The 22,594-nt window shown below is 41.1% G+C and overlaps 2 protein-coding genes across 3 annotated transcripts in view; one reads left to right on the forward strand and one right to left on the reverse strand.

The window, feature by feature from the left end:
- TMIE (transmembrane inner ear) overlaps nt 1-5,427 on the reverse strand; it is a 28,299-nt gene extending 22,872 nt beyond the window's left edge. The window contains exon 1 of the mRNA XM_068099585.2: nt 5,307-5,427. Coding sequence (XP_067955686.1) covers nt 5,307-5,423 — 117 coding nt within the window. The 5' untranslated portion in view covers nt 5,424-5,427. The remainder of the gene's footprint in view (nt 1-5,306) is intronic.
- The window catches only part of LOC137438259 (ankyrin repeat and MYND domain-containing protein 2), an 821,307-nt gene that overhangs the window by 90,204 nt on the left and 708,509 nt on the right, over nt 1-22,594 (forward strand). The window lies entirely within an intron of this gene.

Consider the following 22,594-nt stretch of genomic DNA (forward strand, 5'->3'; position numbering starts at 1 on the left):
TATATATATATATATATATATATATATATATATATATATATATATATATACAGACTTGGCATTTAATATGGAATATTTTTTTGTGGGGGCGAACTTACTTTTCAAGATGACTTAGAACCAAAAGTTCATTGGAATTATGTTGAAATTATTCTAGATTTTGTTAATGTGACCTTTAAAAGAAACAAAAACCACATTTGACATTTCGAAGCAAATAAATTGATCCTTGAAAGTGATGTAAACTGATATCGAACTCAATTCATGGACAGTACTGTGTTAAACTGCTGTACGTTTTCCAGAAGTATCTCTTTATTTTGCACATTAGCCAAATTTTTTTCAACAAAAACAAAAGCTAAATTATGACTGGGATTACGGACAGTAAAATTACAGTTCAGTACTTCGTGCAACCCCCACGAGCATTCAGGAGAGCACGTACATGTCGAGGCATGCTGTTTACGAGATTTGCCAAGGTTTGGACAGGAATTGCTTGCCATGCAGTGACAATAATCTGCTGCAATTCACGCACAGAGGTAGGCTGCTGGTCCAAGTTGTCGATTTGACGCGTTAATTCTGCCCACAAGTTCTCTATCGGATTCATATCCGGGGACATGGCAGGCCACTCCATATGCCCTACACGACGTTCAGCAAGAAAGTGTTGGATCATGCGAGCACGATGAGGCCGTGCATTGTCATCTTGGAAGACAAAGTTTCCTCGAAAGGCTGCACGAGCAAATGGAAGCAATGTTTCTTCCAGAATGACCCTGTACTTGAACTGGTTCAGCTTTCCATTCAGAACAACAAGGTCAGTTTTGCCCCCTGCATGAAAAGCAGCCCAAACATTCACCCCACCACCTCCAGCTTGTACTCTTGGCACTATACAATTTTCGTTGTGGGCTTCATGCACTTGTCTGCGCACTCGGACGTGGCCATCTTGACGATAGACCAGACATCTAGACTCGTCACTGAAGGTCACGTGATTCCAGTGTCCTGGCTGCCATTGATGGTGCTCTCTGGCCCACTGCAATCGGCACTGGCGGTGTTGTCTGGTCAGACGTGGCTTTCTCGGGGGATACCTGGCACGATAGCCTGCTTGAACCAGTCGTTGGTTGACTAGCCTTCTGGATACAGGCACATTTGTCAGTTGCTGCCACTCAGCCCTAAGCCGATTAGCTGACTTGGTATGGCCATTGCGGACTAACCGGTGCAGCTGGCGATCATCCCTCCTTGTGGTTCTGCGGGGACATCCTGACCTCGGTATTGGAGTAGGGACACCCCTCTGAGCATTTCGTTTCAGGATCTTTGACACCTGACCTTGAGTGATGCCATACTGCCGAGCAATAGCACGCTGTTTCATGCCGGAATTTCGTAAAGCCACCACTAAATGACAAACAGCATTGTCGAGTTGACGGACCATCTCCAGGGGAAGCGGAAATAACTTTTGTAGACGTGCAGCAGTTGTTTTCCACTAATACAGAACGCAACAACCCTTATATACCCGATTGTGAAGCCAATCGTCAAATGTACCTGTCCGTACATTTTGTCACGCCACCTGTGATTTAATCCTGTTATTGACTTCTTGCTGCAACAGACAATCAGTGACATGGTTCTTTTAACAAAGAAATCACCAAAGCATAAAAGAAACTCACCAGATTGATATACCGAGTTCAGAAAGTAAACCCAAGTCAAGAAAAAAAAAATATTCCATATTAAATGCCAAGTCTGTATGTATATATATATATATATATATATATATATATATATATATATATATATATATATATATATATATATATATATATATATATATATATATATATTTATTTATCTGTTGTGTGGTTACTGAAATTCCAAACGTACGTTGGTATACGAGACGTGTTCAAAATTTTCTAAGAACGAAATGTTCACAATAGTCGAAGACACGTCCAGAAAAATGTAAATCGAGATGTAAATATATAAGTTACTAATTATAATACTTATGTATGTAAAAATAAAAGGGTGGGCATATCCTGGGATGAGTATCTCGATGTTCGCAGAACTTTTTGAACGTGCCTCGTACATTCGAGACTCGTGCTGTCTGGTGTGACTGTTTCACAACGTTAATAATTAATAAACGACCCACGTGACCATGCCAATGCTTCCTCACTCTGTTCAAAAACAACGTCCAGTCCCCACTTTGAGTGTCCATACCTGGGTGTTTTAACAGACAGTCGTGGATGTGTATAATTTGGTTGTGCTACATCGTACATGTATACATACAAGAGGTGTGTGTGTGTGTGTGTATGTGTGTGTGTGTGTGTTATGTATGTATGTGTGCATGTGTTTGTGTGTGTGTGTATGTATATTGTGTGTGTGTGCGTGTGTGTGTGTGTGTGTGTGCATGTGCATGTCTATATATTGTGTGTGTGTGTGTATGTGTGTTATGTATGTATGTGTGTGTGTGTGTGTGTGTGTGTGTGTGTGCATGTGCATGTCTATATATTGTGTGTGTGTGTGTGTGCATATGTATGTGTGTGTGTGTGTGTGTGTGTGTGTGCATGTGTATGTCTATATGTGTGTGTGTGTGTGTGCATATGTATGTGTGTGTGTGTGTAAGTATGTGTGTGTGTGTGTGTGTGTATGTCTATGTGTGTGTGTGTGTGTGTGTGTGTGTGTGTGTGTTATGTATGTATGTGTGTATGTGAGTGTGTGTGTATGTGTGTGAGTGTGTGTGTGTATGTATGTGTGTGTGTGTGTGTGTGTGATGTATGTATGTGTGTATGTGTGTGTGTGTGTTATGTATGTATGTGTGTATGTGTGTGTGTATGCGTGTGTGTGTGTGTGTGTGTGTGTGTGTGTGCATGTGCATGTCTATATATATTGTGTGTGTGTGTGTGTGTGCATATGTGTGTGTGTGTGTGTGTGTGTGTGTGTAAGTATGTGTGTGTGTGTGTGCATGTCTATGTCTATATGTGTGTGTGTGTGTGTGTGTGTGTGCATATGTGTGTGTGTGTGCGTGTGTGTGTGTGTGTAAGTATGTGTGTGTGTGTGTATGTCTATGTGTGTGTGTGTGTGTGTGCGTGCATATGTGTTTGTATGTGTTTGTGTGTGTGTGTGTGCATGTGTATGTCTATACATGTGTGTGTGTGTGTGTGTGCGCATATGTATGTATGTGTGTGTGTGTGTGTGTGCAAGTATGTGTGTGTGTGTGTGTGTGTGTGTGTGTGTGTAAGTATGTGTGTGTGTGTGTATGTCTATATATGTGTGTGTGTGTGTGTGTGTGTGTGTGTGTGTGTGTGTCTATATATATATGTGTGTGTGTGTGTGTGTCTATATATATATATATGTGTGTGTGTGTGTGTGTGTGTGTCTATATATATATGTGTGTGTGTGTGTGTGTGTCTATATATATATATATGTGTGTGTGTGTGTGTGTGTGTGTCTATATATATATGTGTGTGTGTGTGTGTGTGCGTGTGTGTGTTAAAAAATCACAAGTTCATCTCTTCAAAATGACAGGAGGATGAGAACAGTAACAGTCAGCCCCGGGTACCGCAGCTACTACTATATAATAAGGAGTTTTATTAACGATATGTGGGAAATCAGTTTAAATTTCATCTTTGTTATCAAACATGGTTATTCCAGCATTAATGGCTGGGACGTCACTCAATAGTGACGTCATGGTGTAGTGTAGGTTTCCATACTTTGTTGTTTCTAAGTTTTCCGGGATGACACTTGTTAAGCACCACGGACAGCTCCGTGAATAATTATCACCTCCTTCCCTCTATCACTGTTTCTTCTTTTTCTGCCTCCACTTCTTCTTCTTTAAAATTCCCATTTATTTCTACCTGCTGGTGGTGTCGGCCGGGGGAAATGGCTCCAGCGCAAGTCTTTCACGAACTGGCTGGCCAGGCCTGACGTTGAACTGACAGGAAATTGTGATCTATTCAGGGTCCCGGGCCCGACGATAACACGTCTAATCTGTGAAAGACACCGAAAGATCTTTAACATTCACCTCCTCATCCCCTCATTGCTGGATTCAAACACTGAAATGGAGATTAGTGTCAATAAACGAACTTCAAACACCTGACAAATCACACTCTCATTATCTCTCACCGCAGGCTATGTCTGGCAACCATCATGTCAACTTAACGATCCTCTCAAGGAAGTTCAGTCGTTCAAACTCCTGGGTCTCACTATCCGCCATGATCTTTCTTGGACACACATTTCAAAGTTGGTCTCCAAAGCCAGACGTCGAATGGACATCTTCCATCGTACAAAGTCTTTCCTTGGCACACCTGAACTCTTGTCCACCTGCAAGACATTCGTCCACGGGTTCATGGAGTACTGCTGTCCCCTCTGGACTGGCTCTCCCGCCTTACATCTTGCTCAACCTGTCGTCATGGAAACCAAGACCTTTAACATCATTGGAATCTCCCACGATGAAGCTGAGTCTACCTGTCACTTCACCATCACAGATAGGTAGGTGGTCCCTCTGGCCTCTACCTCCTCATTTCTGGTCTTGCACCCTCTACCCTATCCTTACGTTGTCCACCACAGGTTTCTACAGGGCTCACATAGTCCACCATCAAACCTTTGTGGTTAAACTACCTGGGGGGGTTGGGTGTCGATGTGGTGAGGAGGAGGAGGAGTGGGTGGGGGAAGGGGAGGGTGGGGGGGGGGGGGGGGTTGTTGGGTGTCGAGGTGGTTTGAAGGTGTGTGTGGGGGGTTGGGGGGTGGGGAGGGGTTGTTTTGGGTGTGGGGGGTGGAGTGGCTGTTTATGTTTGAAGATCTTTAACAATTAGAATGAAAAGTAAAAATAAAAGTATGAAATAATATTATGAGAAACATAATAATATTATGAGAAATAATAAGGGAGGCCTAATAATGATAAATAATAAGGATAAATAATATTATGAGGGTTTCGCCTCTAAACGTCTCATTGGTTGTGGTATTCTTTTGAATCCGAGTAGGGCGACCATTTTACTAACACCATGAAACATCTCTTGGTCGCTTACTCCGTTTACCGAGCGGCTTGCCGAGCGATATCAAGCTGCTTGCTAACGGAACACCCCCCAGATTCGAACCTGGGAACTGGGATTCTCCCAGACCTCGAACAGACTGCGACCCCATCTGACGACGGCCGTGATCCCCCACATTCGGTATAAATAATACTGGTATTATTAATGGGTATTATACAAGAGTACGGATAATTATAACTATAATATAATGAAAGTACAAAATCCCGATCACATTCACATCATCACAGAAACCCCGTTGATGATGTGCACGGCGCGTGCGAGGGAAGGAGGACGTGAGCGCGATGGCCTCACCTGGGTGTCCATCTGACAGAGGACGAGAGGAGTGGCCATTAGATGGACGGAGAGGGACAAGGAGACATGCAGCGTACGTGGACACACAGCTGGGAGTGAACACGCGAGCATCGCCATGGCAAGTCGGTGGTTATGAAGCTCGGAAGGAGGATGTGGGGAGAGGACGAGAGGGAGGGAGGGATGGGATGGTGAGGGACGGCGGGGCTAGACAAATGACCCGGCACAGTCGTGGATGCTGTGAGAGAGAGAATGGAGGAGTGGGTATGCGGTGTGTGAAGGGAGGGGTGTGTGAGTGTAAAGGGGGAGGGGGTGGGTAATGGGTATGCGGTGTGTGAAGGGAGGGGTGTGTGAGTGTAAAGGGGGAGGGGGGTGTGTGTGAGTGTAAAGGGGGAGGGGGTGGGCTGTGGGATGTGTGAAGGGAGGGGTGTGTGAGTGTAAAGGGGGAGGGGGGTGGGTATGCGGTGTGTGAAGGGAGGGGTGTGGGAGTGTAAAGGGAGAGATGTGGGGTGTGTAAAGGGGTGTGTAAATGGGTGGGTGTGGGGAGTGTAAAGGGAGGGGTGTGGGTGTGTAAAGGGAGAGGTGTGGGTGTGTAAATCGAGGGGAGTGGGTGTGTAAAGCGAGGGGTGTGGGGTGTGTAAAGCGAGGGGTGTGGGGTATGTAAACAGCGCTGTGGGAGTATAAAAGGAGGGGTATGGGGCTGGGGAGTGTAAAGAGAGGGGTATGAGGTATGTAAACAGAGGGGTGTGCGAGTGTAAAAGAAGTGTAGTTTTGTGGTTTAAACAAGTAACGTGTACACAGACTAGTGTTACACAGTAGGCATGGTCCTGTATACGGTGGACTAAATGGTCCTGTATACGGTGGACTAAATGGTCCTGTATACGGTGGACTAAATGGTCCTGTACACGGTGGACCAAATGGTCCTTTAAATGGTGGACTAAATGGTCCTTCATACGGTGGACCAAATGGTCCTTTATGTGGTGGACTAAATGCTCCTGTATACGGTGGACTAAATGGTCCTGTATACGGCGGACTAAATGGTCCTGTATACGGCGGACTAAATGGTCCTGTACACGGTGGACTAAATGGTCCTGTACACGGTGGACCAAATGGTCCTTTAAATGGTGGACTAAATGGTCCTTCATACGGTGGACCAAATGGTCCTTTATGTGGTGGACTAAATGGTCCTGTATACGGCGGACTAAATGGTCCTGTATACGGTGGACTAAATGGTCCTGTACACGGTGGACCAAATGGTCCTTTAAATGGTGGACTAAATGGTCCTTCATACGGTGGACCAAATGGTCCTTTATGTGGTGGACTAAATGGTCCTGTATACGGTGGACTTGATGGTCCTGTATATGGTGGACTCGATGGTCCTGTACACGGTGGACTAGATGGTCCTGTACACGGTGGACGAGATAGTCCCGTATATGGTGGACTAAATGTTCCTGCATACGGTGGACTATATGGTCCTGTACACGGTGGACTAAATGAGCCAAATCTCATCTGATAACATGAGTTGGTGGACCTGAGAGATCTCAATGTCTTTCACGAAGAGTGGTGAGTTATCACCGGCACACTGAACAAATGACAAATTCCTATGCAAATCATTTTCAGTCGAATGTCAGGCCTGACCAGCAGGTTCGTGAAAGACTTGGGTATTGTAGTCTAGTCCATAATTGTAGTTACCTCGGCCACCGAAGTTGGACGGAGGTTATGTGTTCACCTGTTTGTCTGTCTCTGTTTGTGACCACGATATCTCAAAATGTTGTGGATGGATTCGGGTGAAACTTGGTGGACAGGTTGGGTATGTGACAAGGACTAATCGATTAGGCTTTGTAAAGATCCGAATACCAGAATTTTTTGAGTGATTCTTCAACATTGAGCCAAAAACAATCGCCTTTGATGACAGTGAGATGGGGCCAAAAAGATTGAGATGACGGTGAGATTGGGGCCAACAAGGCGGTGAGGTGATCATGAGATGGGGAAAAAAAGATGGTGAGGGTGGAGAGATAGGTCCAAAAATACGGTGAGATGGGGCGAAAAAGACAGTGAGAAGACAGAGAGATGGGGCCAAAAAGACAGTGAGATGACCGTGTGATGGGGCCAAAAATACGGTGAGATGGGGCCAAAAAGACAGTGAGAAGACAGAGAGATGGGGCCAAAAAGATTGAGATGACAGTGAGATTGGGGCCAACAAGGCGGTGAGGTGATCATGAGATGGGGAAAAAAAGATGGTGAGGGTGGAGAGATAGGTCCAAAAATACGGTGAGACGGGGCCAAAAAGACAGTGAGAAGACAGAGAGATGGGGCCAAAAAGACAGTGAGATGACCGTGTGATGGGGCCAAAAATACGGTGAGACGGGGCCAAAAAGACAGTGAGAAATGAGAAGACAGAGAGATGGGGCCAAAAAGACAGTGAGATGACCGTGTGATGGGGCCAAAAATACGGTGAGATGGGGCCAAAAAGACAGTGAGATGACAGAGAGATGGGGCCAAAAAGACAGTGAGATGACCGTGTGATGGGGCCAAAAATACGGTGAGATGGGGCCAAAAAGACAGTGAGATGACTGTGTGATGGGGCCAAAAATACGGTGAGATGGGGCCAAAAAGACAGTGAGATGACCGTGTGATGGGGCCAAAAAGACGGTGAGATGGGGCCAAAAAGACAGTGAGATGACGGTGAGATGGGGCCAAAAATACAGTGACCTGACAGAGAGATGGGGCCAAAAAGACAGTGAGATGATGGTGAGATGGGGCCAAAAAGACAGTGAGATGACCGTGTGATGGAGCCAAAAAGACGGTGAGATGGGGCCAAAAAGACAGTGACATGACAGAGAGATGGGGTCAAAAAGACAGTGAGATGACCGTGTGATGGGACCAAAAATACGGTGAGATGGGGCCAAAAAGACAGTGAGATGACAGAGATGGGGCCAAAAAGACAGTGAGATGACCATGTGATGGGGCCAAAAAGACTGTGAGATGGGGCTAAAAAGACAGTGAGATGACAGAGAGATGGGGCCAAAAAGACAGTGAGATGATGTGAGATGGGGGCAAAAAGACAGTGAGATGACAGTGAGATGGGGCCAAAAAGACAGTGAGATTACAATGTGATGGGGGCTTAAAAGACAGTGAGATGACGGTGAGATGGGATCAAAAAGACGGTGAGATGACGGTGAGATGACAGTGTGATGGGGCCAAAAAGACAGTGAAATGACGGTGAGATGGGATCAAAAAGACGGTGAGATGACGGTGAGATGGGACCAAACATACGGTGAGATGACAATGAGATATCATGTGCGTGATATTCAAATGGGCTCGTGTGATATTCAAATGCGACCGCGTGATATTCAAATGGGCTAGTGTGATATTCAAATGAACTTGCGGGATATTCAAATGGGCTCGCGCGATATTCAAATGGGCTCGCGTGATATTCAAATGGGCTCACAGGATATTCAAAAGCCCTTATACGATTTCCAAATGTGCTCACACGATATTCAAATGGTCTCACACGATATTCAAATGCGCCCGTGGGATATTCAAATGGGCTTGCGCGATATTCCAATGGGCTCGCGTGATATTCAAATGCGCTCACACGATATTCAAATGGGCTCGCACGATATTCAAATGCATTCACACGATATTCAAATGCGCTTACACGATATTCAAATGGATCATGCAATATTCAAATGTGCTGACACGATATTCAAATGCGCTTGCGCGATATTCCAATGGGCTCGCGTGATATTCAAATGGGCTCGCATGATATTCAAATGCGCTCGCGCGATATTCAAATGCACTCGCGCGATATTCAAATGCGCTCACACGATATTCAAATGCGCTTACACAATATTCAAATGTGCTCGCACGATATTCAAATGCGCTCGCGTGATATTTCAAATGCGCTCGCGCGATATTCAAATGCACTCACACGATATTCAAATGCGCTCAGACGATATTCAAGGGGGCTCATGTGATATTCAAATGCACTCACACTATATTCAAGATATTCAAATGGGCTCGCGTGATATTCAAATGTGCTCATGCGATATTCAAATGTGCTCAGATGATATTCAAATGGGCTCGCACGATATTCAAATGCACTCGCATGATATTCAAATGCGCTCACATGATATTCAAATGCACTCACACGATATTCAAATGGGCTCACGTTTGGTGGATGTGTTGGTTTGGCGAATGTGTTGGTTTGGTTCATGCGTTGGTTTGGCGGATGTGTTGGTTTGGCGAATGTGTTGGTTTGGCGAATGTGTTGGTTTGGTGCATGCGTTGGTTTGGTGGATGTGTTGGTTTGGCGGATGTGTTGGTTTGGTTCATGCGTTGGTTTGGCGGATGTGTTGGTTTTGGCGAATGTGTTGGTTTGGTGCATGCGTTGGTTTGGCGAATGTGTTGGTTTGGCGAATGTGTTGGTTTGGTGCATGCGTTGATTTGGCGAATGCGTTGCTTTGGTGCATGTGTTGGTTTGGCGATGTGTTGGTTTGGCGATGAGTTGGTTTGGTGCATGCGTTGGTTTGGCGAATGTGTTGGTTTGGCGAATGCGTTGCTTTGGTGCATGTATTGGTTTGGCGATGTGTTGGTTTGGCGAATGTGTTGGTTTGGCGATTGTGTTGGTTTGGCGATTGTGTTGGTTTGGCGAATGTGTTGGTTTGGCGAATGTGTTGGTTTGGTGGATGTGTTGGTTTGGCGCTTGCGTGGGTTTGGAGGATGTGTTGTGTGTTGGTTTGGTGGATGTGTTGGTTTGGCGGATGTGTTGGTTTGGCGGATGTGTTGGTTTGGCGGATGTGTTGGTTTGGCGGATGTGTTGGTTTGGCGGATGTGTTGGTTTGGCGGATGTGTTGGTTTGGCGGATGTGTTGGTTTGGCGGATGTGTTGGTTTGGCGGATGTGTTGGTTTGGCGGATGTGTTGGTTTGGCGCATGCGTGGGTTTGGAGGATGTGTTGGTTTGGTGCATGCGTTGGTTTGGTGGATGCGTTGGTTTGGCGGATGTGTTGGTTTTGCGGATGTGTTGGTTTGGCGGATGTGTTGCTTTGGCGGATGTGTTGGTTTGGCGGATGTGTTGGTTTGGCGGATGTGTTGGTTTGGCGGATGTGTTGGTTTGGCGGATGCGTTGGTTTGGCGGATGCGTTGGTTTGGCGCATGCGTTGGTTTGGCGCATGCATGGGTTTGGAAGATGTGTTGGTTTGGGCATGCGTTGGTTTGGCGCTCCAAATGCGCTTACACGATATTCAAATGGGCTCGCGCGATATTCAAATGCGTTCACAAGATATTCAAATGCGCTTACACAATATTCAAATGGGCTCACACGATATTCAAATGCGCTTCCACGATATTCAAATGCGCTCACAAGATATTCAAATGGGCTCGCGTGATATTCAAATGCGCTCGCGCGATATTCAAATGTGCTCACACGATATTCAAATGCGCTTACATGATATTCAAATGTGCTCACACAATATTCAAATGCGCTCGCGCGATATTTCAAATGCGCTCGCGCGATATTCAAATGCACTCACACGATATTCAAATGCGCTCAGACGATATTCAAGGGGGCTCATGTGATATTCAAATGTACTCACATGATATTCAAATGCACTCACACGATATTCAAATGGGCTCACGTTTGGTGGATGTGTTGGTTTGGCGAATGTGTTGGTTTGGTGCATGCGTTGGTTTGGTGGATGTGTTGGTTTGGCGTATGCGTTGGTTTGGCGGATGTGTTGGTTTGGCGAATGTGTTGGTTTGGCGAATGCGTTGGTTTGGTCGATGTGTTGGTTTGGTTCATGCGTTGGTTTGGCGGATGTGTTGGTTTTGGCGAATGCGTTGCTTTGGTGCATGTGTTGGTTTGGCGAATGTGTTGGTTTGACGAATGCGTTGGTTTGGTGCATATATTGGTTTGGCGAATGTGTTGGTTTGACGAATGCGTTGCTTTGGTGCATATATTGGTTTGGCGATGTGTTGGTTTGGCGAATGTGTTGGTTTGGCGAATGTGTTGGTTTGGCGATGTGTTGGTTTGGCGAATGTGTTGGTTTGGCGAATGTGTTGGTTTGGCGAATGCGTTGGTTTGGTGCATGCGTTGGTTTGGTGGATGTGTTGGTTTGGCCCATGCGTGGGTTTGGAGGATGTGTTGGTTTGGTGCATGCGTTGGTTTGGTGGATGTGTTGGTTTGGAGGATGTGTTGGTTTGGTGCATGCGTTGGTCTTTTTTTTCTTCTTTTTTTTTGTATACAAGATCGAGGCTCGTGAAAGAGCTAACATTAATCACACAAAAAGTCAAACCGACACACAAAACACAAAAAACAAGGGGAGCGGCAGACAAGATGGGGAGAGAGGGGGAAGGACACAAACACAACATTTGAGAGCAGGGACATCGGGAGGACTTGGAGGGAGGTGGGAGAGGTATAAAACATATGAACACTGCAAGGACTCTGGGGTGAATTACCAGGGGTAGAAAAGATCAAGGATTTGGATGGGGGAAGATAAGAGATGGTGGTGAACAGATGTTTTAAAGACCTGGAGGGAGGAGTGGGATTGAAGGGAGTGGGGGAGTTTGTTCCAGAGGCGGGAGAAAAGGGGAATGAAAGAGTGAAGGTGAGCAGAGAGCCTAGATTTTGGCAGTTTAACCATAAGAGGGTTGCAGGCAGATCTTGTGCGACCTGAAGGAATATTGGGGGACAGAGCACAGAGAGAGCTGGGGAGCAAGGCCGGAGACATGACATTGGCCGAACCAAATATCGAAACCCCTGTCAGATTCCACCAAACCCCTCGGAGAAGATGGAGCTTGAAATCGAATGTAGCTCCACGGCCAGATGGTACTCCACTCCCCTCCCCCGCCCAGCAATGCCGTGTACTTCTGCCGGGTCCCCCCTCCCCCTCCGCCCTCCCCCTCCCCCCTCCCCCTCCCAACCCCTCCCCCCTCCCCTCCCAACCCCTCCCCCCCCATCCCACCCCTCCCCCCTCCCATCCCTCACCCCTCCCATCCCTCACCCCTCCCTCACCCTCCCATCCCTCACCCTCCCCACCCCACCCTCTTCCCTCCCCCTCCCCCCCATTGCCCATCTCCCCTCCCCTCCCCCCCACTTCCCCCCTCCCCCTCCTCCCCTCCCCCCTCCCCCATCCCCTCCCCCCTCCCCCCTCCTCTCCCCCTCCCCCCTTCTCCACTCCACCCCTCCCCCCTCCCCTCCCCCCTCACCTCCTCCCCTCCTCCCCTCCTCCTCTCCCCCCCTCCCCCTCTCCCCCCTCCCATCCCTCACCCTCCCCATCCCCCCCTCTTCGCCCCTCTCCCCCTCCCCCTCCCACTCTTCTCCCCTCCACCCCGTTCCCCTCCCCTCCCCTCCCCCCCGTTCCCCTCCCCTCCACTCCCCCCCGTTCCCCTCCCCTCCACTCCCCCGCCCGGCAATGCCGGGTACTTTTGCTAGTCTGCAATATTGGAGTCTCTTAATTGGTAAAAATGTGATTATTTTGTAATGGTGGCACTAATTTGCATACTAGCATGACAGAGCCACATGTGATCACTTTAAAAATAGTTTTATGATGATCTTTGACCCTCAAAACAAGGGTCTAGACACCTTATTTGTTGTTATCTGCAATATTGGAGTCTCTTAATTGGTAAAAATGTGATTATTTTGTAATGGTGGCACTAATTTGCATACTAGCATGACACAGACACATGTGATCACTTTAAGAATAGTTTTATGATGATCTTTGACCCTCAAAACAAGGGTCTAGACACCTTATTTGTTCAGTTATCTGCAATATTGGAGTCTCTTAATTGGTAAAAATGTGATTATTTTGTAATGGTGGCACTAATTTGCATACTAGCATGACACAGACACATGTGATCACTTTAAGAATAGTTTTATGATGATCTTTGACCCTCAAAACAAGGGTCTAGACACCTTATTTGTTCAGTTATCTGCAATATTGGAGTCTCTTAATTGGTAAAAATGTGATTATTTTGTAATGGTGGCACTAATTTGCATACTAGCATGACAGAGCCACATGTGATCACTTTAAAAATAGTTTTATGATGATCTTTGATCCTCAAAACATGGGTTTAGACACCTTATTTGTTCGATTATCTGCAATATTGGAGTCTCTTAATTGGTAAAAATGTGATTATTTTGTAATGGTGGCACTAATTTGCATACTAGCATGACACAGACACATGTGATCACTTTAAGAATAGTTTTATTATGATCTTTGATCCTCAAAACAAGGGTCTAGACACCTTATTTGTTCAGTTATCTGCAATATTGGAGTCTCTTAATTGGTAAAAATGTGATTATTTTGTAATGGTGGCACTAATTTGCATACTAGCATGACAGAGCCACATGTGATCACTTTAAGAATAGTTTTATGATGATCTTTGATCCTCAAAACATGGGTCTAGACACCTTATTTGTTCAGTTATCTGCAATATTGGAGTCTCTTAATTGGTAAAAATGTGATTATTTTGTAATGGTGGCACTAATTTGCATACTAGCATGACAGAGCCACATGTGATCACTTTAAGAATAGTTTTATTATGATCTTTGATCCTCAAAACATGGGTCTAGACACCTTATTTGTTCAGTTATCTGCAATATTGGAGTCTCTTAATTGGTAAAAATGTGATTATTTTGTAATGGTGGCACTAATTTGCATACTAGCATGACAGAGCCACATGTGATCACTTTAAAAATAGTTTTATGATGATCTTTGATCCTCAAAACATGGGTTTAGACACCTTATTTGTTCAGTTATCTGCAATATTGGAGTCTCTTAATTGGTAAAAATGTGATTATTTTGTAATGGTGGCACTAATTTGCATACTAGCATGACACAGACACATGTGATCACTTTAAGAATAGTTTTATTATGATCTTTGACCCTCAAAACAAGGGTCTAGACACCTTATTTGTTCAGTTATCTGCAATATTGGAGTCTCTTAATTGGTAAAAATGTGATTATTTTGTAATGGTGGCACTAATTTGCATACTAGCATGACAGAGCCACATGTGATCACTTTAAGAATAGTTTTATTATGATCTTTGACCCTCAAAACAAGGGTCTAGACACCTTATTTGTTCAGTTATCTGCAATATTGGAGTCTCTTAATTGGTAAAAATGTGATTATTTTGTAATGGTGGCACTAATTTGCATACTAGCATGACAGAGCCACATGTGATCACTTTAAGAATAGTTTTATTATGATCTTTGACCCTCAAAACAAGGGTCTAGACACCTTATTTGTTCAGTTATCTGCAATATTGGAGTCTCTTAATTGGTAAAAATGTGATTATTTTGTAATGGTGGCACTAATTTGCATACTAGCATGACACAGACACATGTGATCACTTTAAGAATAGTTTTATTATGATCTTTGACCCTCAAAACAAGGGTCTAGACACCTTATTTGTTCGATTATCTGCAATATTGGAGTCTCTTAATTGGTAAAAATGTGATTATTTTGTAATGGTGGCACTAATTTGCATACTAGCATGACAGAGCCACATGTGATCACTTTAAGAATAGTTTTATTATGATCTTTGACCCTCAAAACAAGGGTCTAGACACCTTATTTGTTCGATTATCTGCAATATTGGAGTCTCTTAATTGGTAAAAATGTGATTATTTTGTAATGGTGGCACTAATTTGCATACTAGCATGACACAGACACATGTGATCACTTTAAGAATAGTTTTATTATGATCTTTGACCCTCAAAACAAGGGTCTAGAGACCTTATTTGTTCGATTATCTGCAATATTGGAGTCTCTTAATTGGTAAAAATGTGATTATTTTGTAATGGTGGCACTAATTTGCATACTAGCATGACACAGACACATGTGATCACTTTAAGAATAGTTTTATTATGATCTTTGACCCTCAAAACAAGGGTCTAGACACCTTATTTGTTCAGTTATCTGCAATATTGGAGTCTCTTAATTGGTAAAAATGAGATTATTTTGTAATGGTGGCACTAATTTGCATACTAGCATGACACAGACACATGTGATCACTTTAAGAATAGTTTTATTATGATCTTTGACCCTCAAAACAAGGGTCTAGAGACCTTATTTGTTCAGTTATCTGCAATATTGGAGTCTTTTAATTGGTAAAAATGTGATTATTTTGTAATGGTGGCACTAATTTGCATACTAGCATGACACAGACACATGTGATCACTTTAAGAATAGTTTTATTATGATCTTTGACCCTCAAAACAAGGGTCTAGAGACCTTATTTGTTCGATTATCTGCAATATTGGAGTCTCTTAATTGGTAAAAATGTGATTATTTTGTAATGGTGGCACTAATTTGCATACTAGCATGACACAGACACATGTGATCAATTTAAGAATAGTTTTATTGTGATCTTTGACCCTCAAAACAAGGGTCTAGACACCTTATTTGTTCAGTTATCTGCAATATTGGAGTCTCTTAATTGGTAAAAATGTGATTATTTTGTAATGGTGGCACTAATTTGCATACTAGCATGACAGAGCCACATGTGATCACTTTAAGAATAGTTTTATTATGATCTTTGACCCTCAAAACAAGGGTCTAGACACCTTATTTGTTCAGTTATCTGCAATATTGGAGTCTCTTAATTGGTAAAAATGTGATTATTTTGTAATGGTGGCACTAATTTGCATACTAGTATGACACAGACACATGTGATCACTTTAAGAATAGTTTTATTATGATCTTTGACCCTCAAAACAAGGGTCTAGACACCTTATTTGTTCAGTTATCTGCAATATTGGAGTCTCTTAATTGGTAAAAATGTGATTATTTTGTAATGGTGGCACTAATTTGCATACTAGCATGACAGAGCCACATGTGATCACTTTAAGAATAGTTTTATTATGATCTTTGACCCTCAAAACAAGGGTCTAGACACCTTATTTGTTCAGTTATCTGCAATATTGGAGTCTCTTAATTGGTAAAAATGTGATTATTTTGTAATGGTGGCACTAATTTGCATACTAGCATGACAGAGCCACATGTGATCACTTTAAGAATAGTTTTATTATGATCTTTGACCCTCAAAACAAGGGTCTAGAGACCTTATTTGTTCAGTTATCTGCAATATTGGAGTCTCTTAATTGGTAAAAATGTGATTATTTTGTAATGGTGGCACTAATTTGCATACTAGCATGACACAGACACATGTGATCACTTTAAGAATAGTTTTATTATGATCTTTGACCCTCAAAACAAGGGTCTAGACACCTTATTTGTTCAGTTATCTGCAATATTGGAGTCTCTTAATTGGTAAAAATGAGATTATTTTGTAATGGTGGCACTAATTTGCATACTAGCATGACACAGACACATGTGATCACTTTAAGAATAGTTTTATTATGATCTTTGACCCTCAAAACAAGGGTCTAGAGACCTTATTTGTTCAGTTATCTGCAATATTGGAGTCTTTTAATTGGTAAAAATGTGATTATTTTGTAATGGTGGCACTAATTTGCATACTAGCATGACACAGACACATGTGATCACTTTAAGAATAGTTTTATTATGATCTTTGACCCTCAAAACAAGGGTCTAGAGACCTTATTTGTTCGATTATCTGCAATATTGGAGTCTCTTAATTGGTAAAAATGTGATTATTTTGTAATGGTGGCACTAATTTGCATACTAGCATGACACAGACACATGTGATCAATTTAAGAATAGTTTTATTGTGATCTTTGACCCTCAAAACAAGGGTCTAGACACCTTATTTGTTCAGTTATCTGCAATATTGGAGTCTCTTAATTGGTAAAAATGTGATTATTTTGTAATGGTGGCACTAATTTGCATACTAGTATGACACAGACACATGTGATCACTTTAAGAATAGTTTTATTATGATCTTTGACCCTCAAAACAAGGGTCTAGACACCTTATTTGTTCAGTTATCTGCAATATTGGAGTCTCTTAATTGGTAAAAATGTGATTATTTTGTAATGGTGGCACTAATTTGCATACTAGCATGACAGAGCCACATGTGATCACTTTAAGAATAGTTTTATTATGATCTTTGACCCTCAAAACAAGGGTCTAGACACCTTATTTGTTCAGTTATCTGCAATATTGGAGTCTCTTAATTGGTAAAAATGTGATTATTTTGTAATGGTGGCACTAATTTGCATACTAGCATGACACAGACACATGTGATCACTTTAAGAATAGTTTTATTATGATCTTTGACCCTCAAAACAAGGGTCTAGAGACCTTATTTGTTCGATTATCTGCAATATTGGAGTCTCTTAATTGGTAAAAATGTGATTATTTTGTAATGGTGGCACTAATTTGCATACTAGCATGACACAGACACATGTGATCAATTTAAGAATAGTTTTATTGTGATCTTTGACCCTCAAAACAAGGGTCTAGACACCTTATTTGTTCAGTTATCTGCAATATTGGAGTCTCTTAATTGGTAAAAATGTGATTATTTTGTAATGGTGGCACTAATTTGCATACTAGTATGACACAGACACATGTGATCACTTTAAGAATAGTTTTATTATGATCTTTGACCCTCAAAACAAGGGTCTAGACACCTTATTTGTTCAGTTATCTGCAATATTGGAGTCTCTTAATTGGTAAAAATGTGATTATTTTGTAATGGTGGCACTAATTTGCATACTAGCATGACACAGACACATGTGATCACTTTAAGAATAGTTTTATTATGATCTTTGACCCTCAAAACATGGGTCTAGACACCTTATTTGTTCAGTTATCTGCAATATTGGAGTCTTTTAATTGGTAAAAATGTGATTATTTTGTAATGGTGGCACTAATTTGCATACTAGCATGACACAGACACATGTGATCACTTTAAGAATAGTTTTATTATGATCTTTGACCCTCAAAACAAGGGTCTAGACACCTTATTTGTTCAGTTATCTGCAATATTGGAGTCTCTTAATTGGTAAAAATGTGATTATTTTGTAATGGTGGCACTAATTTGCATACTAGCATGACACAGACACATGTGATCACTTTAAGAATAGTTTTATTATGATCTTTGGCCCTCAAAACAAGGGTCTAGAGACCTTATTTGTTCAGTTATCTGCAATATTGGAGTCTCTTAATTGGTAAAAATGTGATTATTTTGTAATGGTGGCACTAATTTGCATACTAGCATGACACAGACACATGTGATCACTTTAAGAATAGTTTTATGATGATCTTTGACCCTCAAAACAAGGGTCTAGACACCTTATTTGTTCAGTTATCTGCAATATTGGAGTCTTTTAATTGGTAAAAATGTGATTATTTTGTAATGGTGGCACTAATTTGCATACTAGCATGACATAGACACATGTGATCAATTTAAGAATAGTGTTATTATGATCTTTGACCCTCAAAACAAGGGTCTAGAGACCTTATTTGTTCAGTTATCTGCAATATTGGAGTCTCTTAATTGGTAAAAATGTGATTATTTTGTAATGGTGGCACTAATTTGCATACTAGCATGACACAGACACATGTGATCACTTTAAGAATAGTTTTATTATGATCTTTGACCCTCAAAACAAGGGTCTAGACACCTTATTTGTTCAGTTATCTGCAATATTGGAGTCTTTTAATTGGTAAAAATGTGATTATTTTGTAATGGTGGCACTAATTTGCATACTAGCATGACACAGACACATGTGATCAATTTAAGAATAGTGTTATTATGATCTTTGACCCTCAAAACATGGGTCTAGACACCTTATTTGTTCAGTTATCTGCAATATTGGAGTCTTTTAATTGGTAAAAATGTGATTATTTTGTAATGGTGGCACTAATTTGCATACTAGCATGACACAGACACATGTGATCACTTTAAGAATAGTTTTATTATGATCTTTGACCCTCAAAACAAGGGTCTAGAGACCTTATTTGTTCGATTATCTGCAATATTGGAGTCTCTTAATTGGTAAAAATGTGATTATTTTGTAATGGTGGCACTAATTTGCATACTAGCATGACACAGACACATGTGATCACTTTAAGAATAGTTTTATTATGATCTTTGACCCTCAAAACAAGGGTCTAGACACCTTATTTGTTCAGTTATCTGCAATATTGGAGTCTCTTAATTGGTAAAAATGAGATTATTTTGTAATGGTGGCACTAATTTGCATACTAGCATGACACAGACACATGTGATCACTTTAAGAATAGTTTTATTATGATCTTTGACCCTCAAAACAAGGGTCTAGAGACCTTATTTGTTCAGTTATCTGCAATATTGGAGTCTTTTAATTGGTAAAAATGTGATTATTTTGTAATGGTGGCACTAATTTGCATACTAGCATGACACAGACACATGTGATCACTTTAAGAATAGTTTTATTATGATCTTTGACCCTCAAAACAAGGGTCTAGAGACCTTATTTGTTCGATTATCTGCAATATTGGAGTCTCTTAATTGGTAAAAATGTGATTATTTTGTAATGGTGGCACTAATTTGCATACTAGCATGACACAGACACATGTGATCAATTTAAGAATAGTTTTATTGTGATCTTTGACCCTCAAAACAAGGGTCTAGACACCTTATTTGTTCAGTTATCTGCAATATTGGAGTCTCTTAATTGGTAAAAATGTGATTATTTTGTAATGGTGGCACTAATTTGCATACTAGTATGACACAGACACATGTGATCACTTTAAGAATAGTTTTATTATGATCTTTGACCCTCAAAACAAGGGTCTAGACACCTTATTTGTTCAGTTATCTGCAATATTGGAGTCTCTTAATTGGTAAAAATGTGATTATTTTGTAATGGTGGCACTAATTTGCATACTAGCATGACAGAGCCACATGTGATCACTTTAAGAATAGTTTTATTATGATCTTTGACCCTCAAAACAAGGGTCTAGACACCTTATTTGTTCAGTTATCTGCAATATTGGAGTCTCTTAATTGGTAAAAATGTGATTATTTTGTAATGGTGGCACTAATTTGCATACTAGCATGACAGAGCCACATGTGATCACTTTAAGAATAGTTTTATTATGATCTTTGACCCTCAAAACAAGGGTCTAGAGACCTTATTTGTTCAGTTATCTGCAATATTGGAGTCTCTTAATTGGTAAAAATGTGATTATTTTGTAATGGTGGCACTAATTTGCATACTAGCATGACACAGACACATGTGATCACTTTAAGAATAGTTTTATTATGATCTTTGACCCTCAAAACAAGGGTCTAGACACCTTATTTGTTCAGTTATCTGCAATATTGGAGTCTCTTAATTGGTAAAAATGTGATTATTTTGTAATGGTGGCACTAATTTGCATACTAGCATGACAGAGCCACATGTGATCACTTTAAAAATAGTTTTATGATGATCTTTGATCCTCAAAACATGGGTCTAGACACCTTATTTGTTCAGTTATCTGCAATATTGGAGTCTCTTAATTGGTAAAAATGTGATTATTTTGTAATGGTGGCACTAATTTGCATACTAGCATGACAGAGCCACATGTGATCACTTTAAGAATAGTTTTATGATGATCTTTGATCCTCAAAACATGGGTCTAGACACCTTATTTGTTCAGTTATCTGCAATATTGGAGTCTCTTAATTGGTAAAAATGTGATTATTTTGTAATGGTGGCACTAATTTGCATACTAGCATGACAGAGCCACATGTGATCACTTTAAGAATAGTTTTATTATGATCTTTGATCCTCAAAACATGGGTCTAGACACCTTATTTGTTCAGTTATCTGCAATATTGGAGTCTCTTAATTGGTAAAAATGTGATTATTTTGTAATGGTGGCACTAATTTGCATACTAGCATGACAGAGCCACATGTGATCACTTTAAAAATAGTTTTATGATGATCTTTGATCCTCAAAACATGGGTTTAGACACCTTATTTGTTCAGTTATCTGCAATATTGGAGTCTCTTAATTGGTAAAAATGTGATTATTTTGTAATGGTGGCACTAATTTGCATACTAGCATGACACAGACACATGTGATCACTTTAAGAATAGTTTTATTATGATCTTTGACCCTCAAAACAAGGGTCTAGACACCTTATTTGTTCAGTTATCTGCAATATTGGAGTCTCTTAATTGGTAAAAATGTGATTATTTTGTAATGGTGGCACTAATTTGCATACTAGCATGACAGAGCCACATGTGATCACTTTAAGAATAGTTTTATTATGATCTTTGACCCTCAAAACAAGGGTCTAGACACCTTATTTGTTCAGTTATCTGCAATATTGGAGTCTCTTAATTGGTAAAAATGTGATTATTTTGTAATGGTGGCACTAATTTGCATACTAGCATGACAGAGCCACATGTGATCACTTTAAGAATAGTTTTATTATGATCTTTGACCCTCAAAACAAGGGTCTAGACACCTTATTTGTTCAGTTATCTGCAATATTGGAGTCTCTTAATTGGTAAAAATGTGATTATTTTGTAATGGTGGCACTAATTTGCATACTAGCATGACACAGACACATGTGATCACTTTAAGAATAGTTTTATTATGATCTTTGACCCTCAAAACAAGGGTCTAGACACCTTATTTGTTCGATTATCTGCAATATTGGAGTCTCTTAATTGGTAAAAATGTGATTATTTTGTAATGGTGGCACTAATTTGCATACTAGCATGACAGAGCCACATGTGATCACTTTAAGAATAGTTTTATTATGATCTTTGACCCTCAAAACAAGGGTCTAGACACCTTATTTGTTCGATTATCTGCAATATTGGAGTCTCTTAATTGGTAAAAATGTGATTATTTTGTAATGGTGGCACTAATTTGCATACTAGCATGACACAGACACATGTGATCACTTTAAGAATAGTTTTATTATGATCTTTGACCCTCAAAACAAGGGTCTAGAGACCTTATTTGTTCGATTATCTGCAATATTGGAGTCTCTTAATTGGTAAAAATGTGATTATTTTGTAATGGTGGCACTAATTTGCATACTAGCATGACACAGACACATGTGATCACTTTAAGAATAGTTTTATTATGATCTTTGACCCTCAAAACAAGGGTCTAGACACCTTATTTGTTCAGTTATCTGCAATATTGGAGTCTCTTAATTGGTAAAAATGAGATTATTTTGTAATGGTGGCACTAATTTGCATACTAGCATGACACAGACACATGTGATCACTTTAAGAATAGTTTTATTATGATCTTTGACCCTCAAAACAAGGGTCTAGAGACCTTATTTGTTCAGTTATCTGCAATATTGGAGTCTTTTAATTGGTAAAAATGTGATTATTTTGTAATGGTGGCACTAATTT

The sequence above is a fragment of the Myxine glutinosa genome, chromosome 12 (genome assembly GCF_964187855.1).
Source record: "Myxine glutinosa chromosome 12, kmMyxGlut1.1, whole genome shotgun sequence".
Lineage (NCBI taxonomy): Eukaryota > Metazoa > Chordata > Myxini > Myxiniformes > Myxinidae > Myxine > Myxine glutinosa.